The sequence below is a fragment of the Podarcis muralis genome, chromosome 8 (genome assembly GCF_964188315.1).
Source record: "Podarcis muralis chromosome 8, rPodMur119.hap1.1, whole genome shotgun sequence".
NCBI classification, from domain to species: domain Eukaryota; kingdom Metazoa; phylum Chordata; class Lepidosauria; order Squamata; family Lacertidae; genus Podarcis; species Podarcis muralis.
In genome coordinates this window covers 38,053,122-38,079,991 of record NC_135662.1, presented here as the reverse complement: position 1 = coordinate 38,079,991, position 26,870 = coordinate 38,053,122, and the positions used below count along the sequence as shown (strand labels likewise).

Here is a 26,870-nt window from a genome sequence, read left to right as displayed (position 1 = left end):
TTGGCACCTCTGTCGAAATCTTGCTATAGAATCGTGAAATAAGGTAGGCACTTGACAGCTTGGCTCTCAAGTGTCATCCTCAACACTCTCAAGTCCCTCCTCAACACTAAAGCAAACAGGGCTCCCTCATATTCTCAGGAGTGTCAGGCGATGAAGTAGAACAGTGCCTGGAAGGGACTCAGCAGCTTGCAAGGCAACATTTCTCTCTGGAAGGCCTGTGGTTTTTAATCTGCTTTTTAGTAGGTTTTAAGCGGTTTTAATGAGTTTTAATTGGTTTTAACTCTTCTTCAAGTGATTCATGAAGTGACTAGGAAAGATCAGAAACCTGTGTTTTTTGGTTTTCGGTTCTATTTGCCTTTTACTTCCCATGGATATTTGTTTTTAATGTCTCTGTGATCCTTTGATATCAAAGCATGTCAACCTGGAACTTTTTTGCTCCTGATCAAGCAATGCATACTGCAGGGGCAACTCCTGAAGAAGCTTTTTGACAAGCTGCCTGCAGTAAAATCAGCATGGCAGGATTTAATTTCAGTGATCAAACAGATGGTATTGGAGATCTCAGAAAATGGCGGGAGCACAAGTGACTGGTCAAGTTTATTGGAGTAGGCTTGATTACTGAGGATGATTACTTGAGATTCAGTATTCTAACCCAGTAGTGTTAATGAAATCCTCATTTGCTGTAGAATTAAAGAGTCACATGCCAATGAAAGAGCTTTCACTTATGCACTAGGATTCAATATTGCAACAGAACATGCTGTTAAGGTTATGTATTACACAACATACATATTGTACCTGACTGGAAGGGAGAGACTACCATGAAAGGGAGATAGCTACCTTTACTCTGTGACCCAAACAGTTTCTTGACAGCACCACATAAAGAGACGTGTTTCAATACGGCTGGAAATTAGACATTGAAAAAGTGCAGCAGACAGGATTTCAGGTGCTTCTACAGAGAGGTGACTGAATTAAAGGCAATTTAGGCTTACCAGGAATGTAAGTAAAAACTTTTGTTCATAGAATCCTAAAGTGTAGAGCTTGGAGGGGACCCAGGGGTCGTCTAGTTAACCCTTTGCAATGCATGCAACAAACGATCCCTGCTTACTTTTGTAAATGTGCTAGTACTTGTGTTATTTGTCAGTTTCTGTGATCACATCTCTCCCTTTGTGCGTGCTTGTGCATACATGCATAAAAACCATGTATGATCTTTTTTTTTAAAAAAATTGCATTTTCAAAAACAGGAACAGAGAGCATGTTTAAGAGACATATTGTAATGGCAACCGCATGTTTAAGGTCCCATTTGGCCTTTTTATATCTGGGTTTCTAAGCTTGCCCTAGTGGGGGGGGGGGTGTTGGTTCGTTCTCTCTCTTTCTCTCTCTCTGAAGGAGAAAACAGTCTAAAATTGAGAGTATATGGCCATGGGGAAACTTGGGGGATGATGGGAATCCAGACTCTATTGCTGAATTCACTCACTCATGGAATTAACAACCTGGCAAAAAGTCCTTTTTGGAAATAAAAATGGATAACTAGCAGAAAATGCCTTTTACAAATATAAAAGAATTGTCACTGTTTTAATGCAGCTGATTTATAGGGATTACTCTTTCAGGTGTAACATTATTTCATGTTTCAGTTAAACACCCACCCTCCCATTACACACTTTGATTCTGACTCTAGCAGTGTAAGTCCTCAAAAAGGGGCATTCTGGGAGTCTTGCAGGATATGGCAAGAAAGGACTTGCACCTCTTCGAAAACCTTTGCATAGACAGGAGGTGCTGAGCTACTGAGCTAGCAATCCTTCCAAATAAGTCATATACAATCCAGTACAATTCTCTGTATGTTTATTTGGTTTTAATTACATAATTATTAAATTTTCCAATTACAGAACTACGGTTTGTTTTATATGGACTATTTAGCTTTGTCATCCTTATCAAATCTTTCTGAAAGAGCTCTTAATATATTTCCTGGCATTTTTTGGTGTCTATCCCGAAGATTTTCAAGTGCAGTCTTGCTCTGTTGAAAAAATAAAAACAAAGGAATACATTATGTTAAAGCTAAAGGAATAGGAGAAAGCTAAAGGAGTCAGAACCAGTAGCATTAAAAAAATCCCATTTTTTCCAGCTAAAGAAGCACAATATGTAATTTCTTTCTGGGATCAGAAGTAAGGGCAGATAAGGATTTTTAGCTAATTGTGGTAGGAAACCATCTCTCCAGATCCTAAGGCATATGCAACTGGCTCCCCAGCAAAGGATAGGGAGGAAATTACTGTCTCCTTGCTTATTGAACCTTGAGCATGAACCCTTAATGCTCACTCAGACCCTGCTCTGCAGTATTTAGCCAAAATGCATGTACCAGGCCTAAGAGGACCTATGCAAGTCCTACTAGGCATACTGCCTTGGCAGGTCCCTAAAGGGCACCCTTAACACAATAATGCCTCAGTAAAGCTAATCTTTCTCTCCACAACTTTCTCATCTATACAGATTTAACGCGGTAGGAGCAAACAAACCACACCACTGTCAAATGACAATGACTGCATCCCAACAATGTGAAATAAAAGGAAGGAACCACAGGACAACCAAGGAATCAACCCCCACACACCCGCAAAAATAAATTACTTCTCCGCCCCTTCAAACAAGCCACCAAAAGCCGGAACTAGATGTGGGGAGGGAGAGGGTGAAGCAAGAATGAAAGCAGAAAGTTCTTGGGGGAGACGAGAGCAACCATGAATATTAAGGGTCTGGAAAGGAAACCTTATGAGCAACAGTGAAAGAAGCTGGGTATTTTCAGCCTGAAAAAGAGGGGACTGAGAAGAGTTATGATAGCCATTTTCAAATATCTTAAGGGTTGTCACATGGAAGATGGAGTAAGCTTATTTTCACCTGCTCTTCAGGGTAGGACTCAAACCAATGCCTTATCATCATCATCATTTTTTAATTTATACTCCACCCATCTGACAGGGTTTCCATAGCCACTCTTCAAGTTGGAAGTAAGGAAATTCCAACTCAACATCAGGAAGAGCTTTCTGACAGTGAGAGCTGTTTTGACAGTTCAACAGTCTCCCCTGAGAGGTTGTGAAGGTGTTTAATAATAATAACAATAATAATAATTTATTTGTATCCCGCCATCCCTGGCCAAAGCTGGGCTCAGAGCGGCTCACATCATATAAGACAATATGCATAAAACCAAGAGATCAGTAAATTAACATACATCCCACATTTAATTCAAACAAATTAAAATTAAAACTGGACAAGGGGAAATCTTCAGGGTAAAATTGAAAGCAGTTACCACTGCTTCCACTGATATTATAAGCACCTTTGAGTGGGCTGGGAACCTCCTTCATGCTTTTCACCCCAAAGATCTTTATTGAAACTTAACATATACACATAATAACCAAAATTCCCAATGATTCCCTAACATAAAATATAATATCTAAATTACAACAGCTGCATAATTATACAATTAATTATAAAAACCCACCACCCACCCTCTACTTCCCTCCACAGCAATTCCACTTCTTTATATTTCTTTCTACCTTTTTCCCCTTGCATTGTATAATAAATTATTTTTGTTAAATTCTGATTTTTCCTTCTTTCTTTATTGGTTTTGTTATTGCTTACTTTTTTTATTCTAAGCCTATTAGCATGTCATTTTTAGAACAATATTTTGACATATAATCTTCAAAATACTTCCACTCCATTCTTAACTTTTGATTTGAATGATATCTTATAACTGAAGTTAATTTTGCCAATTCTATATACTCACTTAATTTACAAAAAACACTCTTCCTTTGTTGGTGTGTCCTGAGATTTCCATTTAGTGGCAATCACTACCCTGGCAGCTGTTGTTGCATATCATTTTTTTTTTTTTTTTCATATGTGGTATGTCTTTGCCTACCACTCCTAACAGATAAGCTTCAGGATTTTTTTATCAAGGGTTTTTAAAGCATTTCCTAAAGTTCCTCATGTATTATTCCCCAAAACTTCTTTATTTTCTTGCAACCTCACCACATATGAATTATCGTTCCAGGTTCTTTGTTACATTTCCAACAAAGGTTGGATTTTAATTATAAATTAAATACCACCTGTAAAACATTTAAACAAAATTTTCCTTTATCGTATAGCAGGTGGTAAAGCGGATATTCTCGCACCAGAGTTTCTCCCATTGTTCTAAATATATAGTGTGGCCGATATCTTTTGCCCATTTGGCCATTGTTTCTTTTACCTCTTCATCCATCAAATCATAGTCCAATAATAGAGTGTAAATTTTCAATAATAATTTCCTATTGTTTTGTAATATAATGGTGCTAAATAGCAATTTAATTGTTCTTTGGTGAAACCTTTTCTTTTATCTGCCTTAAACACACTTTTTAATTGTATATATTGCCAATTATCCATCCCATATTGTTTTAATTCTTCATATGTTTTTAATTTTAACTTTCCTTGGTCTTCTTCCAGTATTTGTCTATATGTTGCCCAGTTCGAATTCATATTAAGTTTTTTAACTGCATGGGCCTCTAATGGAGGGATCCATAAAGGGACTTGTGGCTCTAATAGCTGTTTATATTTATTCCAAACTTTCAACAATAAATTTCTGAGTATATGATTTTTGAAGCCATTATGTACCTTAACCTTCTTGTACGCTAGGTAGGCATGCCATCCATACCTATTGTCAAAACCTTCTAGATTTAAAATACTAGTGTTTTCCAATATAATCCATTCTTTTAGCCATGCCAGACATTCTGCTTCATAGTATATTTTTAAATTCGGTAATGCGAGTCCTCCTCTCTGCCCTTTATCTGTTAATAGTTTATACTTTATGCGTGGTTTTTCGGTTTGCCATATGAATTTTGTTAGATATTTTCTCCATTCATCAAAACAATTTTCTTTAATTATTATTGGTATTGTTTGCAACATATATATCATTTTGGTTAAAACATTCATCTTAATTATAGATATTCTCCCCATTAATGTCAGCTTTAATCTACTCCAGGTTTCTAGATCTCTTCTAATTTCCTTCCAGGCTTTTTCATAATTGTTTCCAAATAGATTAATATTTTTCATCGTCAATTCTATACCTAAATGTTTTGCTTTTGTTTTGTAACAATTTCCAAACCAGATTTTCTCCGGTAACTCGTTCTTTTCTAATTCCTGTATGTTTTTTACCATAGGTTTTGTTTTTGACATATTTATTTTGAAGCCTGCTACTTTCCCGAACTCATTCATTATCCTCAATGCTTTCATTAAACTGCTTTCTGACTCCTCAGTTGTTAATATAATATCATCCGCAAAAGCTCTAATTTTGAAAACATCCTTGCCTAATGTAATTCCCTTTATCTCTTTTTTTTATTTTTCATGCTTGTTCTTATACAAGGAGAAAATGAGTCAGACAGAACCCTGACCAAAGGCCTGGCAGAACAGCTCCATCTTGCAGGCCCTGCAGAAAGATGTCAAATCCCACAAATCTCCCTTGCGCCCAGAATCTTTAGGATGTTGTTATTTGCAGACCGCAAGGTCCTCCGTGGGGCATACCAAGAGAGGCGGTCCCGTAGGTATGAGGTTAAGCAGAGGCTGGATGGCCATCTGTCATGGATGCTTTAGTTGATATCCCTTCATTGCAGAGGAGTAGACTAGATGACCCTTGGGTCCCTTTCAACTCTAAGATTCTATGATTCTATATCTAAAAATGTGTTGGTAGTTCAAAGCTCAAAGTTGGTAGCTCAGAGGGCATTTCATTAGTCTCAACAAGCTAAGCAGGGGAAAAGCTGAGTGATCAATATAATGCACAAAAATATATATAATAAAGCCTAGCTCAGGGTCATACAGAATGAGAAGCCAGTATGCAGAATACAATTTAGAACTGAGAAAGTGCAAAAACAATAGGAAAAGATTATTCTGTTTTATATTTCCTGGTACTTACTTTTTCAGCGAGCTCTGTGGCAGTTATATTTGGATCATATGGGATAGGTTCTCCAATATATGTCCTCAATTTCACTGGAAACCCTCCATATACAGGGAGTAAACATCGAGTTTTCTCATACACCCATCTTGTCAACCCTGTGTATGAAAGGAAAAAGATTCTGAAAGAATACGACCCCATATCAAATGGATGAGACAAAAAAGCTTTGAATCGGCCAACAAACTTGGCAGGATGTTAACCTGGTTAATAAAGAAAAGGCAAAAAGATAAAATTACAGGTAAAATAATAGATCAAGGGGAAGAGATAGTAGACCCAGAAAAAATAAAACAGTGCTTTGTAAATTATTATAAAAAAACTGTACAAATCAGAAGATAAAGATGAGAATAAAATAAATGATTATCTACAACGAAACAAATTACAGGTAATTGTCAGGGAGAGGCAAACGGGAAAAGAGGAAAGGACAAATACAAGCAGTTATAGAGAGCCTAAAGGGATCATCAGCAGCTTGTCGTCTGACAGTCAGTCTGACGTAGAGGGGGAGGAGGATGAGCCTGGGACAAGTCATGCTGTGCACAGAGGAAGTAAGGGGAGGAGTTTTCACAGAATTGCATGCTGGATGCGGAAAAGGAGGAAATAACATTAGAGGGAGCAACTGCACTCAAGGGGAAGGAGGTTAATGGAAACGCTGGAGATGTACGTTTGAACTTTGTCAAATAAATCATTTTGTTGGAACTGGCTGGGAGCCCGGAGTCTTATCTATGGCCAGCTGGACAGCACTAAGCCTCTGACAGTAATATTAGAAGAGGAACATAGATATTTAAGTTACAGATAGGTAGCCGTGTTGGTCTGCCATAGTCAAAACAAAACAAAATTCCTTCCAGTAGCACCTTAAAGACCAACTATTGGTAAGACCTACTGCAGTCGTTAAGAGTCGTCAACAGGCTCATCACAGCTATCTGCCAATCACCCATTCCCACCACCCTTCTGAGTAATACCCCTCCCCACCTTCTCACTATATAGAAGGATCTGGCAACTTCTGTTTCAGTGTATCTGAAGAAGTGTGCATGCACACGAAAGCTCATACCAAGAACTAACTTAGTTGGTCTTTAAGGTGCTACTGGAAGGAATTTTTTTATAGATATTTAAATTCAACTATCAAAATAGAAGAAATACTACAAGTAATGAAAAACAAACAAAAGTTGGGGAATCTCCGGGCCCAGATGGAATCTCAATTGGTTACTATAAAAAGAACTAGAAGAGGTCATACTTCCAAGCCTGAAAAAGATTATGAGCAAAATATTAGAGAATGGGAAGACACTGGAGTCATGGAAAGAAGCCTTAATAACCTTGATCCCGAAACAAGGAGCAGATCTGATGAATACCAAAAACTATAGACCAATTTCATTACTAAATTTGGATTACAAAATTTTTACAGGAATACTTGCAAACAGATTAAAAAAGATATTAAATAAAATAATTAATGAAGACTGGGCTGGCTTCCTCCCGGTAAGACAAATATATAACAATACAAGAACAATTATCAGTTTATTAGAATATTTGGGGGTAGGTGGGAATAAAAGATCAGCAATGATGTTAGTGGACGCTGAAAATGCATTTGATCATGTATCATTGGATTTCTTGTTGAACACCATTGATGCAATGAAATTAGGAAATAAAATATATTGCAGAATCAAGGCAATATATAATAACCAGAAAGCAAAATTAATCATAAATAAATAATGAACTAACGAAAACATTTAACATTGAATAAGGGACTAGACAAGGCTGTCCAAAAATCAGTCATTAAGAAAGATGGAAGTGTCTTTAAAGGTATTTATTTGGGCAACAGATATTATAAACTCAAAGCCTTTGCAGATTACATCATCATAACCACCGAGAACCCAATAGAGAGCACATTAGAAACACTGACAAAAATGGATGAATTCAGGAATGTCTCAGCTTTAAACTAAACAAAGACAAAACAAAATTATTAGTGAAAAACATGTGTGAAGAAGAAAAAAGAGGATTGTAAACTAAAACAGGATTAAAAATAACAAATAAGGTGAAATACCTAGACATCTGGATCACAACAAAAAATATAAACCTCTACAATTACAATTATGTAAAAAATTGGAAAGAAATAAAAAAAGATTTGGAAATTTGGGGGAGGTTAAATCTGTCGCTGTGGGGCGGGATGTCCATAATTAAAATGACAGTGCTACCAAAGATGTTATTCCTATTCCAAACATTACCAATAATCAGTGGAGTTAAATGTTTTAAAGATTGGCAAAAAGATCTGGCAAAATTCATTTGGCAGGGTAAAAAACCTGGAATAAAATTACTAACAGAGATTAGAGACATAGGTGGATTTGCAGTTCCAGAAGTAAAAGAAGTGATACTAAAGTGGGTGCAAGATCTGGGTTATCCTATAGAATTACAAAAATGGGAAGAGCTGTGGAGAAAGAATCTAAGATTCACAGCGTGTTACTTAAAGAAAAGTTTATGAAAATGCAGTTTAGATGGTATTTAACCCCTTCAAAATTAGCCAAAATGACTAAAAATTATGATGTTGGAGATGCAAATTGTATGAGGGAACCTTTTTCCATATGTAGTGGATGTGTCAAGGAATCAAAAAATCTGGGACACGACCTATGAGGAATTAACAAAAATATTAAAATTTATATTACAAAAACCCCCGGAAGCAATCTTACTAGGGATCTTAACAAATAACATCCCAAAAGAAAGCAAGAGAATATTCCTCTACACAATGACTGCATCTAGAGTGCTAGTAGCTAAGTATTGGAAGAGTGAATTTATCTCATCGAGAGAGGAATGGCAGTTAAAACTCTGCGAGTACTTGGAACTAATGAAAACGAGGGAATCAATAAGAAACAAATCAGCAGACAAAGTCAAAAAAGAATGGGAATGTTTCAACAATTATTTAATGAAGCAAGGTTATACTACTAAGACTTGGTTGTATCTTGAATAACTCCACCAATAGTGACATACTGTTTCCTCATACCAAGATGAGGATAAAATATTAAATACAAGGGGGAAAGTAAGCTAATGCAAATTGAAATCATAATGAGGCAGAAGGAAGCCAACATCAGTAACAAATAAGTAAAGAGATTCAAACCATACTGAAGGTCACTATATATAAGAAATACTATTATAGGGTTGAATTATAGCAAATAGAATTTTTTTAGGAAGGAGGTCTTAAGGCAGTCTAAGTTATTATTTTGAGAGAGTTAAACTTTGCTTGATTTTTGTTCGTTTATTTTTCTTTTCTTTTTTATATCCTTTTCTATTCTATGTACGTTGATATGTATGTGTCAGGGAACTGCCATCGAAGCCAAGAGGAGGGGGAAGTCGCCCCAATGATGCAGGGGAGGGAACTAGCAAGGAGAGAGAGAGAGCTTCCGCTGGGGAAGGAAATCAAGGTGACACCAGGAAGAAAGGGGAGGCTGAGAGTACTTCGGAGGGAAGGCTCTGAGACTCTTCCAGTGAGATCAGCGGGGAGAGCACAGGACCTCCGCTTGGCACGCCAACGCTGCGCAGAAAGCTTCCGCACAGAGAATCTAGGAGGAGACTTGGAGTCAAGGAACTCTTATGTTGGAAGAAGTTTAGGAAACGCCCACTGACGGATTCTGCCAGTGATTGAGACAGTCGCGTTGTGAGGGCTGTCAAACCAGGGAAAGGTTTAGCTATACAACCAGCTTGGAGCAGTTTGGAGTTTACGCACAAGCAACCCCAATTCCCATTACAGTATGCTTTCTCCTTTCTCCTTTTTCCCTTTTATTTTTTCTTTTTTTTCCAGGCAGGTTATTAAAGTATTTATTTGTTAACTATAGTTACAGGTAGGTAGCCGTGTTGGTCTGCCATAGTTGAAACAGCTGTCTGAAGAAGTGTGCATGCACACGAAAGCTCATAGCAATAATTAACTTAGTTGGTCTCTAAGGTGCTACTGGAAGGATTTTTATTATTATTATTTGTTAACAATGTATTTACAAATTTTTTTTGGGGGGGGGGGATTTCTATAAAAATATTCTGAAAGAATGCGACCCCATATCAAATTTGAAATTAGTTGGCATTTTGAGAGTTGGTAGGAAATAGATATTCATTTTTTAAAAAAAAACACCGTGATATATTATTAATATGTATTTTGCCTGAAATTAGATATCTTGATCAACCAAAGAACATAATAAATTTAACTCACTTATCTTTCCAAAGGTCCTGAATGCTTCAGAATCATTTTGAGTAAATATAGGGATGATGGGCTAAAAGAATAAAATAGGAAATAAACAATAACAGAAAGGTGAGACCTGGTTAATTACTTCACCCCAACCATTCCACCTTAATTTTTGTTAAAGACTAGAAGGAATGATTCACACCCGGCATTATAATGACAAGACAGATGTGATTGGCTTCAGAATTCCTGACAGATCTATTCAAATATCTAAGATGAAGAAAATTCACAAGCTGTCCCCCAGATTTTGAGGAATTGAAGAGAGTAAGAAGAAAAAGGTTGTTTTTCTTATTAAACGTTATTGATTTCAGTAGCTTTTTTAAAAAGCAGGCGTGGGGAATCCATGGCTCTCCAGATATCATTTCACTTCATCCTCGGCTATGGAGGATGCTAGATCAAGGATGTCAACACAGTACGTCATATACAGGATAATTGTGAGGACAATGCAAATTGCCCAAAGATCACTCACCACTTTTGCCTCCAAAGCTAGCCGAGCGAAACCTGTGTGGTTACCCCATATTAAGCTGTAGTCATTACTAAAGTTTGCTTCTCTACCTCCACCAGGTGCAACGCCCAGTAAATGGCCTTTCTTCAGAATTTCCACACATTCAGATTTCTTGAAATCTCTCAAGAAGAGCACATCACAAAACATCTTTGGCCCTAGAAGAAAGCCCCAAATAGAAAAATGCATTTTATATAGCTCTCATTTAGGAAATAGTGTGGATACTATACAAGTGTCTTCATTCCAAAGATTACTGATCAACTAGGATTTCATGGAAGGGGGACTTTATGCTAGTTCCCCTTTTGCTCACATGTTCTGGCTCATAGAGTGAGGCTGAGTGCTGAGGTGACCACCTTTTGGAGAAGTGTTCCTCAAGTCAAGTCTCTAGTACAATAGGTTGATATTCAAGTTTGCATCATGATAAAAATACAGCCCAGGCATCACCAAACTCGGCCCTCCAGCGGTTTTAGGACTACAACTCCCATCATCCATAGCTAACAGGACCAGTGGCCAGGGATGATGGGAGTTCTAGTCCCAAAACTGCTGGACGGCCAAGTTTGGGGGTGCCTGATACAGCCCATAGTGCCTTGCCGGACAATCTTCAATCTCTATATGCTGCTTGAGTTTTGGATACAGTGGACATTCACGCATAGACACATACAGAGAGAGAGAGAACAGAGAGGAACCCATGCTGGTGGAAACCTGTCTCCACCAGCAGAAGCCCATCTTTTCACCCAGACAGGAGGTTAGATGCTTCATTAATTTACCCAATGGAATGCCCCTCTCTGTGCTACTGGGCCTGTTTGGGCTCTGACCTCACTTCTTTTGCTTTATTTTTAAAATTGACCTATGTGTGGTGTCATAGTTTCCTGGTGTGGCTGCTGTGTGCATGCAGAGGAAGATGATGTGGGGGGAGTTGCAGTCGAGGTTCCATGAACACTGTGTAGAAAGGATGCCACAAGTGGTTGCTTGCAGTGTCACGTGGGGGCATAAAAACTGTCTGTGAGACTGCTTGATTGTCCATGTGTTTGAGGGAGCCATGCTTCCTGGGATCACTGCACATTGCTTAATAGGTTGGAGTTGCTATGAAAGCCATGGGCATGTATGTGTGTTTCTGCCGTTTTCCTTAGCTGTAGCTCCCATCCCATCCCAGTTGCCACTAAATGTGTATGAATACAGTGAATTGTTCACAGGAAGCTTGCTAGTGAACATACTCTCAAGTAGTTTCCCATACTTTGCATTGTTCTTCCCAGTAAGACACACCCATCTTTATTAATGACTGATTTTTGGGCCCAACAGGACCAGACTGGGTCTGCCCTAACAGCCCATGACCTAGCTGACCTACTGCTGGAGCTCTGGGCACTGATCAGTGTAAATGTCTTGTTGTTTCCTGTAGCTGTCTTTTCATCTCCTGATTACCCTGAAATTACTTAGGCCTAGAAAAGACAGAGGGTCCTCAAGTGAGCCTTCCAGAACAAAGTTGGATCCAGAAGCCCCTCAAACGGCAAACCTGCTCCTTCAAGGGGAGTGCCAACCTATCCAGAACAAGCAACTGACCAATTTGTCGGACATTGCAAGATCCAAGCTCAACTTGTTTTCCCTCATCCATTTCACCACTGCGTCCAGGCAATGGCTCACAGAATGCACAGGCTCTCCTGATTCAGATGCGATGGAGAAAGAGAGCTGAGTGTCATCAGCATACTGATGGTAGCTCTCCCCAAAACTTCTATTGCCTACTCCCTGCAGCATCCCATAACATAGTGCTACTCCCTGGAATCGGTCCTAAAGATAGGATTGGAACCATGGTAATACAGTGCCCCCAATTCCCATTCCTTAGAGACAGTCCAGGACAATACCATAATCAATGGCATCAAATGCCTACAAGAGATCACGAAAAAAGAACAAGGTCACATGCCCCTTGTCCCACTTTCTTCGAATTCTGGCATCAGGAGTTGCTGTTGGAACCAAACTCCAGTTGAATATGATGCTGAGGATGGCAGTGGTTTGGGAGTGATATCCAGGGTCAAATTGTATGCAAAGCATTGTACAGCTGATGTTATGTTCCATGTATTTTCTCCCATGTTGGTAGCTGTAGCCCTGTGGGCTGAAGAGTTTAGGAACAAAATGGTGAGATTCTGTTGTGACAACCTGGCAGTGCTTTGCATTATCAACTTACAGCCCTCCCGTTTGCCTTGGTGCATACATTTGTTTTGCACTGCTTGGACTTCAGCATCCTATTCACAGAATAACTGGATAGCTGATGCTGTCTGTCGGTTCCAGAAGAAGTGGTTCTGCAAGCTGGCACTGGATGCTGTGCACAACCTGATGAGGATGCCAAGCAAACCTTGGCAATTGATACCTCAACTGGACATTTCTTCTACTCTGGCCCCCTGTACCAGGCAGCCATATTTGTCTAATCACCAGGAGTTCAGGGACATCAGGACCACGTCTATGGCCCATCCACTTTAGGACCAAGAGCAGAACAGACCAGATAAATGTAAGCCCATAATACCAGATGCTCTATTGTTGCTGCTGTCCCTGTGTTCTTTCACTTTGGAAGAGCAGCTGTTTCCTGCTGTTTCATTGGTTGCCTTTCGTGGGGCTTTGGGCCTACGAGTTACTTTCTATGTCTAGGGCAGGCCTTGTTGTTCCAGAATGTCCAGTTTGCAGATGGGTTGGTACGCATTCTCCTAAGGCAGTCCAAGATGGGCCAGAAGGCTTTGGCTCCAAGGTCAGGAACGAGAGTTGCCATGATGTACCTTTATGCCCTGTGACAGCATTTGCAGCCTATCTGGCCACGCGGCCTGTTATGTGGGTCACCTTTTCCTCTCCCAGGATCAATTTGAAGTTTGGACAGTTCTCTGCCCAATTAGCCATAGCTTGTGATCCAGTTCAGTTTGGTTTGCATTCCTTTCGCATAGGTACAGCCATAGCTGCAGCTCTCATGGGCATCCCACCAGATCTGGGACATTGGAAGATGGCAATCTGATGCATTCAAACTTTATATTCACTTTTAAGCAAAGTGCTATATCTAACATACTCCCCCCCCCCTTTTTTTTATGGATCTGGCCAGTTGCCAGGAGCTGTCAGAGTCATACTGAGTGGCCAGTCCATTTCATTCTGGGCTCTTCCGTGTGCTACTTCATCCATTGTTTGAACCCAGCTGAGAATCTGCCAGGGCAAATTGTCACCGGGAAATGAAGAGAGGCTTGCTTTCAGAGGATTCCCCCAACTGGATAGAAATGGGTGCCGAAAGATCACCACTGGGTTGCTTACATTCCCCATGGTCACATCCATCAAGATCTTCCTCTATCAGTACAATGGGGTCCACCCTTCAGAGGAAGCCTGAAATCTTTTCTTTGCTGGCCTGCAATGAGCTCTATTTGAGCTCTCTCTTTTTTTTGTTCTTAGGAGGAGGTGAACTACCTGGCATTGATTTCTTCAAGTGGCTGTTAGTTCAGGCAGGAAACATAATACAAGAGAGAGTGGAGTAAATAATTACGGTGGTATTTAGTGAGGGGCACTCTTTGATCACCTTACATTGTCTTGTGTTGGGTCATTGGGGATGGCATTTGGGCTTTGCATTCACATTGGGCTGAAGACTGACCTGGTTGACATTCACATTGGTTTGTGCTCATCAAGTCATGTGCCCACAATTCTAGGAACAAGGAGGAAATATTTCTTCCAGTCCTTTACTCTGAGGGAATGTTGCCTGTAAACATGGCCAAGAAAAGGGAGTAACCTGTTTCCTTCTGCCTAACTGTATATTGATTTGGCTAGTTTAATTTAATTTACAGATCCTTTAGGCTGCTATATAACCTTTTGTCCACAATATTTCATTTCATTTTCACTTCAATACTATGCCCTGAGTCTTCCTTAAGGTGTAGTTTGTGTTGAGAAACACCCTGGGATCGGGGGCCACTAGGTGGCGCATCGGAAGATGGCTGACAATAACATCTCTCCAACCCACACGAGGTAATTTGGAGGCTATGATGGGGGTAATTAGCCTCCTTATCCCCACCAGGATTGTGGTGGGGACGGCCCTTGCCTGCTGTGCCCTATACCACCCCCGAATTTGTGGGGGTGGGGGCACTAGGCACAAAGCCCTCCTGTGGGATTTTCGGCACTCCTTGACGCCGTCCCTGATTCGCGCCGCTGGTTGCAATGATCTTTAAAAGAAACAATTTGGACGAGATTAATTGCACATACATCAAGGAAAAAGGGGAGTAAAGACTGCTGACAGAAGAGATCTCTGATAACAAGACAAGAATAAAATATGAGAAGATACGTCAAGATATGGTATGACAAATGACTGAGGGGGGAGGGGGGAAAAACCTGCCTTTCCTTTTTCTATGTGATTTAACAAGAATCCCCTCCCCTAATGAGTCAGAAATTAAGGACTTAAGCTGTGGATTTAAGGCTGTGTGGAGATAAACTTTCGATCCAAAGCAATGTTTCAAGATGAAGCTGGAAAGCTAAGAGTTTTGGAGTGACGCAGTCAAAAAAATGCCGTCGCCATTTTGGGAGGCATTGTTGGAGCTCTTGGGTCTGGGAGAAGAAAGAGAGAAATAGAGTTGTTTACATATCGTGAATCAACTTCTCGGTGGGACTTAAGAGCGACAAATGCCAAAATTTACGATGGAAAGAGTGATGTTATCTACGAAGGAGATATATGGAAACCATCTGGACTTAGTGGAGGAACGGGAAATCCACACAGGAATATTATACTTGCTATCGGCTTAAGGAGACTAACAGAAGAGATCGTAAAGGAAAAAGAGAAATTATATGAACAAGATATGATGTGGCAACACCAAGATAAGACTGGATAGAATTATGAACTTTGTTTGGACTGATTGGGACTGATTTGGACATTAACGCAGTAATAAGAAGATGATCTGAATCCCCCTTTGGATCTTGAAGTATGGGTTCCCCCAACAAAATTTAAAAATTTGGCTTTGTAATTTGGAATTTATATGATGTGATTTAATTTGATGTGATTGGCCAGTTAATAAAAAATTATTATTATTATTTTTTAAAAGAGAAACACCCTGGGATCTTTGGATGAAGGACAGTATACAAATTTAAGAAAGACAGGAATGAATTGGAAATAATTATTCATCCTACATTCTGTCTTACTTGCAGGGACTTGGTGAGAAAGAACCTATCCACTAATTTACTGTTTCACCTATTGCCGCTATTTTATTTACCTGTGGTTTTTTGCCAGATACACTGTTTTGTATTCTACAGCACTGTTTTATATTTAATAGCATTGTTTCATGTCATATTTGGCACATGTTTTATGCAAAAAAGCACAATTTTAATTTAAATAATTTACCTGGAAGTTTATACAAGAAGTGATCAATTACTGAATGGCACAGTCTCCCTTTCTCTTCATAAGCTTTGCACACAAAGAAGCAATAGCCGCAAAGCCAAATTGAGTGATGAAAAATAACAATCCCAGGCCCTTTAGGGAGATGTTCCAAGCCAATAACTTCATAACCTGAATATAGTACAAATGGCAACAAATAAATATTATGTTGTTGAAAGGTAAATAAAATATCACAATATTTTATTGGAAGAAAACAGTGTGTTTCGGAAGGGGGAAAATGAAATTAAGATCAGGTACAAAGCTCTGCTATGTGTTCCAGCATTCTGGATGCCAGGAGAGCGTCCAAGAGGAACAGGACTTTCTCTGTGGTGGTCGCAAAACTAAAGGGGGCAGGAGGGGACTTCTCCTCTCCTGGAATATTCATTCCTTGCTTCCTATTGGACGCAGATGGAAACATTTTTGCCCAGTCTTTGAGTTATTTTGCTCTTTTAATCTACTTTATGTGTTTGACCCTTTGAGATGATTTAACATGATATCAAACTAAACGTTTTGGAGACTTTTATTTATTTATTTGAAGGGCAGTATTACCCTTCTGTACAGAGCGCTACTTTGGGGAAGAGCTATCTTAGGCCAGGAGCACATTTCTTCCCCATCCCTAAGAGCTCCAACCAGACATCTTCAGACCATCTTCTGAATCACTATATACCAAGTAAGAAAGCTGTTTTCCAGACAGATGCATCATTGACCATGTTATAAGTAGCTACTGGGTTTCATCATTGAGGCCCAGGCTTAGTTTTAGTAGTGTATTTCTGATTTATGCTTCCACTCCTAAAGCAACATCAACATACCCTCCAACATTTCTCAAATGAAAATAAGCACATCAAATAATAATAATAATAATAATAATAATAATAATAATAATAATAATAATAATAATATAACAATAATAATTGTACTCTTTATACCCCACCCATCAGACTGGGTTGCCTCAGCCACTCTGGGTGGCTTACAACATATATAAAAACATTAAATGTTAAAAAACTTTTGTATACTTGACTGCCTTCACTCATGTGTCGCCTAACTCCCTATCCTCTGACATTTCTCTGATGAAAATAGAAACATCCTGAGGAAAAGCAGGGCATTCCAGGATCAAATCAAAAACCCTGCCAGGATGGCGTCTGTAAATCCAGGACTGTCCCTGGAGAACAGGAATACTTAGAGTTTTTTTTTGCAGTCTTCTGGGAGGATATAAGAAGAATCCTGTTGATGAGGCCAAAGGCCTCTATAGCCCACCATCCTGTCTCCCACAGTGTCCATCTAAAGTAGTAGCCATTAACACAACCTGTGCTGGCAAATACCATAGTTTATGTTTCAGAGCTACCTTGTGGTTTATCATGCTCAGGAAAATTGCACACTCAAGGTCTCACTATACAATGTTATATTAATTACATTGGCTGTGTACCCACAACACATTTAAAGACAATCCCTTTCTCTTGTGACAATCCATGAAGCTATTTTTAAAGGGCTTTGCTAATTGCAGCTCTGTGAAGTGTAAGCAACATTCTCCAGGTTTCGGTGGGGGGGGGGTTTAAATATGATTAAAATGTATGGTGTTTATGCAACCACCAACTCACCCTTTCTTCTGTAATACGTCTTGATTCTATACGTACCTCATAAAATATTTTGTTTTTCCTTAGGATGGCTTATTACATATATAAATTTCCATGCCTTTGTTTTGATCCTTACAAAGGCAACCAAAACTTGTAGCTCTTATGACACTGAGGTGGGTTCAGAGCTACACTTCTGATGCACTGTGGCAACTATTGTTCCAGTGTTTCAAGTCTGAAATTCTGGTGCTCAGTCCTATGAAAGTATAGGAGCTGATAAGACTGAATTATTGGTATGAAAGAAACCTTTACTCACCATGCCATATCTTTCCATATATATCGAAACAGCAATACATAATGTGCCTTGCCTTGTCCCAATATTTGCTATAAAAATCATTTTCTTGCTGGTTATTCATCTTCTTGTAGATATATAACAGAAATGAGACAGCACAGCAAAATATATATAAAAATAACCAGAAAGAATAAAGCAAAATGGGAATCATAAATAACCACAGAGGGTGAATCACAGAGTTCAGGTATTCTTCCAAATAAGTAACACTAATCCAGTTTTCCAGCATTTGAGTAATCCAGCTCATTGTTTCCTGATCTGAAGCAAGTGTATGCCAAGAGATGAGAAGAGCTGAAGTGTATGCCAATGAAATAAATATAACAAGTGAAATTCGCCTCAGTTGTGATGGTATCTTTCCCCCCACTGTTTACCTGTAAAACAGAAAATGCAGTACATCAGTTTGAACTGTCAACCCAGAGCATTCATGATTACATGAAATCTAGTTTTCCTCACTGTAACTAGCCAAGCAGTCATATTTTTCCCCCAGCATTCATCGTGGAGATTTACAAAATTAGTAATGTACGATCATCATGTTCTTTGTTGTAAAGCAAGCTGGTTTCATTTCATGGCTGAAGTGTTAAGGAAAGTGGAAAAGGAGTTACTTCTCCATAAGTCAGCAGAAATGGCAGTTGCAGGACTTCGTTAGCCACTAGACTTTGCACTTGCTGTGTGGAGTTTGTTTCAGCACTTACTTTATAATCTGAAATGGCCTCTTCTCTTCAGAGAGTGAAGACTTCTTCTAGCAACTGCAAAGAACATGTATATATAGTGTGTCTTTTTGCCCCTGAAGTAAAAGCTCTCTCTGCTACACGGTTGTTTCCTACATTGAACCTAACCGCCTGACTGAACTTCTGTGGCGCAAACACAACACCCAACAAGGAGGGTGGGTAGAATGGGGAGCTGAAGTTTGGAAGCATTTTGGGATACACTGCAAAGAGGGATTGCAGCTCTGCTGCCAGGTAATAGCAGATGCTGAAGGCCAAACCCTGTTATCACTGCCTCTAGACATTCTTTCCACTTTGGTTATTGAGAACCATGCCACAACACCCAGCCATAGCTGTCAACGTTTCCCTTTTTTTAAGGGGAATTCCCTTATTCCGAATAGGATTCCTCGCAAGAAAAGGGAAAAGTTGACAGCTATGCACCCAGCCATCACATTTGTGTCTTCAAATTACTTAGTCATCTGAAGACCCATTAGCTTTACGTAGCTGAATTGCATATTTCTGATTCTACTCTATTTTCATTACATCTTGCAATTAAATAGTATATAGAATAGACCCAAAAAATGTGGGTGGTTTTTTTGGGAGAGGGAGACCTGAAATCACAGCTGTTTTAATTCCAATAAGACTTTTGTGCCTATAATAGCCACATGATACGGAATAATTAAATTTCTGTTTCTCAGAGTTGTAATATCTGAAAAAGCAGTAAGTGATTAATTTCCTCTTCCCACATAGCTATGCAAAGGTAAGTGTCACTGTTGGGGTTTATCTTAGATATCTCACTGCTTCCACCAAGATTTTGGTGAGTCTTACGTCAGACTGGATCCTTTCCACACGCCTTTGCCAGTAATTAGGAAGACCTCATCCCTGGTATTAGAAGAATGATAAATTGCAGATGGGGTACTGTTGTGACTAAAACAAACTTGTGTGTATTTGAGGCTACATCCAATGCTCTCCCACTGCTTTTTTGGAGAGCAGTGTACATATGGCATTAGCCACCATCCATCTCTATCCTGTTCTGTCTTCTGAAATACTGTGTTGATTAGTTTCCCCCTAAACCAGTCTCAACCCTGGTTGAAATTTTCATACTACTCCTAAAATGTGACTTCCTAAAATCCTGTGGTGAGGCCAGGAAAGCTTGTTGAATCTCCAGCAGTGCCTTATACAAGCTCCCCTGTGGGGCAGTGTGAGCTCTGAAGAGTTTGGGCTATCACAATTTGGATAATGGGCCATGGCACTAGAGGGAGAGATCAGCTCATTGCCACACAGCCTCTAAGACTCTCACCGGAGTGACAAAGCTTCCCAAATTAAATCCAAATAAGAAGATAGAATTCAAAGAATTAGTGGGGAATCTTTGGAAAAGAGTCCGGGAGTGAAAAAAGGGAGTTCACTCTGGATCTGGTAAAATCTGGGGAGAAAAATTGGACTGCAAAGAAATGGGTACAATTAAATGGGTACAGTTTAAACAACTCAAATTACAATTGTGGAATGTAAACAATGATACTCCCCTTTTAGTACAGTGGTACCTCGGGTTACATACGCTTCAGGTTACATACTCCGCTAACCCAGAAATTGTACCTCGGGTTAAGAACTTTGCTTCAGGATGAGAACAGAAATTGTGCGGCGGCAGCGCAGCAGCAGCAGCAGCAGGCCCCATTAGCTAAAGTTGTTACCATAAAGCACCAATGCTGCAGCAAGCAAAGGTTCTAGCAGCTCAGTCAGCTGCTTGTGGCTGGAAAGCCAGACAGGATGTTTGTGACTGTTGCCATGGGAACAAAGGGGCAGTCCATTCAGTACTGAGCACCAGATGTTAGCTCAGTGTGTGTGTCATATGACCCGTACTGGAAGTACATGGGTGGAGTTTCTTTTTACTGTTGTTGAGTGCAGACATGTTTCTCTGTACTGATATAAGAGACAGAAATAAAGGATGTAAATAGATTTCTGTCTGCTTCTTTCCCCTCCCTGGGGGACACCAAAGGGGAGAGAGGAAGAACGGTGTGTTCCTCTCACACATCTGAGAAGAATCGCCGAGACCTCGCCTGCTTATCAGCAGAGTGGCGCAGCAGGGAGGTCGACAAGGAATATCTGCCGGTGCCTACGCTGTGGCACATTCCTCTGACCCAGGCAGAATTCCAACAGTGGTAGCAGAGGATGGTTGCTGGTTTCTTCGATCCATGGGAGTCTGCATCAAGAGTAGCAGAGCTACTGTTTTCATCGCTCCATGGAAGCCTGATGTGAGAGGCTGATCCTCTGCAGCCAGAAGCTGACCAGAAGAAGCTGACAGCCAAGCCACGAAGCCCAAGGTATGAGTTTTAGGGCTTAAAAGTGTGAATGCAGATTGATTCATTCTCTGCTTCACGGGGAGCAGCGTGTGGGGAAACAGCTCCAACTGAGAAGAGGCCTGCATTCCAGAAATTCTTGTGGTTTCCTGTCCAAGGAAAGGAATGCATTGTTGCTAAGCAACGCCCTTCAGTGAAGGCTGTGCCTCAGAGAGGAGAAGTGGAAAGTTACTCGAGAGGGCTGGACAGTCAGGCTATGCCTCAGAGAGGCGAAAACAAAGTTTTGTTGTGACTAGGCTCTCACGAACTGATGGAAGGGACTTTCCAACGCAGCCAGTGTCAGAGCTGCCAGGTGCCAAGAGTGTAAACAAGCCAGCTATTGGATTTTAGAGGCTTGTGTTTGAGAGTTAAGGCTTGGATTCTAGATGGATACCAAGAAGGGGGAAGACTTGCCTTACTCACCTCCCCTGACTAGAGACAGTTATTCATCATGGTCTGGATGGATGACTACCCCAGAAGGGGTGAGCCAAGATGTTGCTGGTCAAGTTCCTAAGAGCTCATCCAAAGCTGAGGATAGCTTTGACCCCAGATGGGGGAGTGAAGGAACTGTTGCTGTTGCTGACAGGAGGAGGGTGGAACGGAGTTCTAATTCCCTCAGTGATGTTGCTACTGGAGAGAATGCTGTAGCAATGAAAGTTGTCCGATGTTACAATTGTGGACAGGCTGGGCATCTTCAGCGAAACTGTAAGAGGCCGCGTCGGCGAGGAGGAGCTAAGAAAGTGCTCCTGAAGTCTGAGGCATCAGACAAAAGCCATACCAAGTCCCAGGTGAAACCTGCAAAGGCTTTGATGGCGCTAAAAGCCAAACCAGAAGTGGGAAATGCTTTTGTTATTGACACTGGGTGCACGCAGCATCTCTGCCCACACAGAGAACTGTTTTCGACGTTTAAGAAGCAAAGCTTCACTGTGCAACAGGCCAACGGTCAAGAGCTGGAAGCGACCGGGATTGGAACTGTGTATCTTAAGAGTCTGAACTTGACTATAAGCAATGTTTATTTGGTTCCGGAGTTGAAGTTCAGTCTGCTCAGTGCTTCGCAGATTGCAAAGAAAGGGCTAAAACTGTCCTATGATGCTGAAAGCTGCGAGATCTACAAAGATGGAGAGTTGTATCTTTCTGCCAAAGAGAAAGATGGACTGTATTTGTTGACTTTTGATCAAAGTGATTACATGGAATGTAATTCTTGTGATTCTAACGTGATCTCTTTTGCAGGTCTGACCAAGAAAAACACCAGCAAGGTGACCTCGAGGGTCGACAGAGCATTTCAGCGGGTGTATGCTGATGTGATTGGTCCTCTAGAACCATCTAGAGGCAATGCAAAATATTACCTTCTGTGTGTGGATTCTTTCACAAATTATGTCTGGATTTATTTTTTGCAGAAACCAAAAGAAGCCTTAGAAAGGTTTCAGCAGTTTTGTGACAAAGTTAAAAGTATGCATGATGCTGACATTGGTTGTCTTTTCACAGATGACAAGCCAGTTTTTCTTTTACAGGATTTTCAGAAGTTCCTGCAGAAGAAAGGGATAAGACACAAACTTGCTAGTTCCGAAGAAGCATGGAAGAAATGTGTCTGTGTTAGGGTGAACAAAGAATTGCAAAAGGGAATGAATGCACAATTGCTTAGTTCACATTTGCCACATGAATATTGGGCGGAGTCGTTAATGTCCTATGTTCACGTGTGGTTGAGAAAGGTCTCAAAAGACTTGGGAATTTCTCCTTTTGAGAAGCTGTTCAATAGAAAACCTTCTGTTGCCTATTTTAAGGTTTTCAGGTCTCAGGTGAGAACAGAAGCTCCAGGTGGGGTAAAGAATGCCAGAGGCATCTTCGTAGGTTATGAAAAAGGTCTCTACAGAGTAATTTTGTCTGAATCTGGTCAGGTGATTCTCACAAAATTTCTAGAGAGTGCTCCTGAACAGGAGAGAGTAATTGTTCACGCATATCCCACAGATGATTCCGATAATGATGATGAGGTTGATCTTATTGAGTTCAGTAGTACTGATGATGACAGCGATAGCTCAGACAGCTCAGTTGTCACAGTCATTGAGAGGAAATCTCAAATAATGACTAGACCCTCAGAAGAGGAGGATGAACCACTGATTAAGCTTAGTACTGGTTCTCCAGAGAGTTCAGAGGCTGAACCAGAAAGCAGAGAAGAGCAGCAACTCTTACGTAGGTCTGAGAGAGCAACGAAGGGTGTACCACCCAAGAGGTATTCAAAGGAGTTTGCTAACCTTGCATATGTTGCTGTTGTAAACGACCAAGGACAGATTGAAGCTGTGTCTGAGTCAGAGACAAAGGCACAACAGAGAGTTGTTAACCAAGGTAATGCGAAGTCACACAACCAAAGAGGTACATTGGTTAAACCAGTGGCGGGTAGTTCCAAGGGTGGAACTGAAACAACAGGGGAATGTTATAAGTATAACAACTGTTTGTTTTCTTCTCTGGATGACGCTTTGCCCGCAGCACGCATTGATACTTTAGGGGGAGGATGTTACCATAAAGCACCAATGCTGCAGCAAGCAAAGGCTCTAGCAGCTCAGTCAGCTGCTTGTGGCTGGAAAGCCAGACAGGATGTTTGTGACTGTTGCCATGGGAACAAAGGGGCAGTCCATTCAGTACTGAGCACCGGATGTTAGCTCAGTGTGTGTGTCATATGACCCGTACTGGAAGTACATGGGTGGAGTTTCTTTTTACTGTTGTTGAGTGCAGACATGTTTCTCTGTACTGATATAAGAGACAGAAATAAAGGATGTAAATAGATTTCTGCCTGCTTCTTTCCCCTCCCTGGGGGACACCAAAGGGGAGAGAGGAAGAACGGTGTGTTCCTCTCACACATCTGAGAAGAATCGCCGAGACCTTGCCTGCTTATCAGCAGAGTGGCGCAGCGGGGAGGTCGACAAGGAATATCTGCCGGTGCCTACGCTGTGGCACATTCCTCTGACCCAGGCAGAATTCCAACAAAAGTGGTGCTTCAGGTTAAGAACAGTTTCAGGTTAAGAACGGACCTCCGGAATGAATTAAGTACTTAACCTGAGGTACCACTGTATTTGAAACCCAACCTCCAAATGAAAGATAACAGTGGATCTAAATGTACTGCCAAAGTATACAAATTAAAACTGATTAAACAAGACAGAAAGAAAGAAATAGCAACCTCATACTATCAAATAGCGGGGGCTTTCGAAAACTTGGGTGCCAAAGGAAATAAGATTTTAATCACAAACCAGACTTGTGAGTGTGACCAGGAGGACTGGATAATCAGTTCCCTGTGTCCTGCTCTGTTTCTCCATATGAGAAGATATTTTGCGTGCAGTTGTTTTTCCAAAGTCGTCCTTGGGCAATGCTGTGCTGATAGAGCGGTTTAGGGATTAACTCAGGAGCTTTGTTGCCCAATAATTGAACTAACAAGACTTAATGGATTCAAATGGTTTCCAGAGAGTGGTAGGGGATGCTTTATCCCATGGCCTTTCAGCTGATTCCCTGGTGGCCCGCTGGAATGCGGAGTTAACCAGGGCTATTGATTATTTGGCTCTGAAGTGCCCTCTCCAATTGCATGGAGCCCAGACAGGCCCGTGGTTTTCCACAGATCTGAGGGCAATGAAACAATCATTGAGACGGCTAGAGCACCGGTGGCGGATAACTCATTCTGATGCTGACTGAACACGGGTTAGAGCTCAATGTCGAGCCTACCAAGTGGTGGTAGTGACGGCAAAGAAGACTTTCTTCACTGCCTCTATTGCATCTGCAGAAAACAGCAGCAGGAGACTTTTTCAGGTGGTTCGCAATTTAGCAGAACCACCTGCTACATCGGGGCCCAGTACGGGCCACATGATCTCCTGCAATGATTTTGCAAAGTTTTTTTGCAGATAAAGTCACTCAGATTTGGGAAGAGGTAGACTCTAACATGGGAGCAGGGCCGGGGCGGGAGAGTGCTAGAGTCCTGTCTAGTCAAGTTATGTGGGATCAAGTCCAATCTGTTACCTCCGAGGATGTGGACAGGCTGCTTGGACTAGTGAAACCAACCACCTGTCTCCTTGATCCTTATAAAAGCTAGTTGGGAAGGGCTGAGCGATGGGCTTTGCGGGGTGGTGAATGCTTCTCTCTATAAGGGAGCCTTCCCGGACCTGCTGAAAGAGGCGGTTATCAAATTGCTCTTAAATAAACATATTTAGATGGCCAACTATCGCCCAGTCTCAAATCTTCCATTCTTGGGCAAGGTGATTGAGCGGGTGGTTGCTGAACAGCTCCAGGCACGCCTGGAAGAAGCGGACCATTTGGATCCCTGCCAGTCGGGATTCAGGCCTCATCATGGGACTGAAACTGCCTTGGTTGCACTGGTTGATGATCTCTGGCGGGCTAGGGACAAAGGTGAGAGCTGTTTCCTAGTTCTACTGGATCTCTCAGCAGCTTTTGACACCATCAACCATAACATCCTTCTGGACCGTCTAGTGGGGCTGGGAGCTGGGGGGCACTGTTATACAGTGGTTCTGCTCCTTCCTCCTGGGCCGTGTTCAGAAAGTGGTGGGGGGGGGTGAGTGTTCAGACCCCTGGGCTCTCACTTGTGGCGTGCCTCAGGGTTCTGTCCTCTCCCCCATGCTTTTCAACATCTACATGCAGCCACTGGGAGAGATCATCAGGGGGTTTGGGCTGGGTGCGGGCATGCGGATGATACCCAGCTCTAACTCTCTTTCAAACTGGAACCAGTGAAGGCAGGGTAGGTCCTGTGTGAGTTCTGGAGGCGGTTGGAGAATGGATTGCGGCTAACAGATTGAGGTTGAATCCTGACAAGACAGAAGTACTGTTTTTGGGGGACAGGAGGCGGCCAGGTGTGGAAGACTCCCTGGTCCTTCAGGGGTAACTGTGCCCCTGAAGAACCAGGTGTGCAGCCTGGGAGTCATTTTGGACTCACAGCTGTCCATGGAGGCACAGGTCAATTCTGTGTCCAGGGCAGGCTGAGACCCTACCTGCCCGCGGACTATCTCGCCAGAGTGGTGCATGCTCTGGTTATCTCTCGCTTGGACTACTGCAATGTGCTCTATGTGGGTCTACCTTTGAAGGTGACCTGGGAGCCTACAATTAATCCAGAATGTGGCAGCTAGACTGGTGACTGGGAGCGGCCGCCAAGACCATATAACACTTGAAAGACCTACACTGGCTCCCAGTACATTTCCGAGCACAATTCAATGTGTTGATACTGACCTTTAAAGCCCTAAATGGCCTCGGTCCAGTATATCTGAAGGAGCGTCTCCATCCCCATCGTTCTGCCTGGACACTGAGGTTCAGTGCCGAAGGCCTTCTAGCAGCTCCCTCACTGTGAGAAGCCAAGTTACAGGGAACCAGGCAGAGGTCCTTCTCGGTAGTGGCTCCCGCCCTGTGGAACGCCCTCCCACCAGATGTCAAAGAGAAAAATAACTACCAAACTTTTAGAAGACATCTAAAGACAGCCCTGTTTAGGGAAGCTTTTAATGTTTAATAGGTTATTGTATTTTAGTGTTTTGTTGGAAGCCGACCAGAGTGGCTGGGGGGACCCAGCCAGATGGGCAGGGTATAAATAATAAATAATAAATTATTATTATTATTATTATTATTATTATTATTATTACTACTACTACTACTACTACTACTACTACTACTACTATTATTATTGATATGAGGAAGGGGAGACAGTAAACCTTATTCCCAGATATTTACAAAAGTGAGTGGCTAAGGATTTTAGCAGGTCCCGAGTAAACCGAGCAGAGTTGAAATAGAGTATTTAATTGATAACAAATTGCATGCTTAAAAAGATGTGGGTTACATGGAGTAGTTTTTATGCATGTACGCCCAAAGACGCACAAAGGGAGAGATGCTATCACAGAAACTGACAAATAACAC

The 26,870-nt window shown here is 41.3% G+C and overlaps 1 protein-coding gene across 2 annotated transcripts; it reads right to left on the bottom strand.

Annotated features, from left to right (window-relative positions):
- Window positions 1-1,819: 1,819 nt before the first annotated feature.
- LOC114601324 (DGAT1/2-independent enzyme synthesizing storage lipids-like) lies at window positions 1,820-24,326 on the bottom strand. Of its 2 annotated transcripts, XM_077933012.1 has the most exons (7): window positions 18,547-18,610; window positions 17,912-18,315; window positions 15,995-16,159; window positions 10,627-10,817; window positions 10,128-10,188; window positions 5,912-6,048; window positions 1,820-2,008 (listed from the first exon to the last, which is right to left on the bottom strand). In XM_077933012.1, the coding sequence occupies exons 2-7, from the start codon at window positions 18,189-18,191 to the stop codon at window positions 1,904-1,906; spliced, it is 939 nt and encodes a 312-aa protein (XP_077789138.1). In that variant the 5' UTR covers window positions 18,192-18,315; window positions 18,547-18,610; the 3' UTR covers window positions 1,820-1,903. The 2 variants fall into 2 exon arrangements, with proteins under 2 accessions (XP_077789138.1, XP_077789137.1); XM_077933011.1 differs by lacking the exons at window positions 1,820-2,008; window positions 18,547-18,610 and adding an exon at window positions 24,221-24,326 and having other exon boundaries at window positions 4,423-6,048.
- Window positions 24,327-26,870: the final 2,544 nt, after the last annotated feature.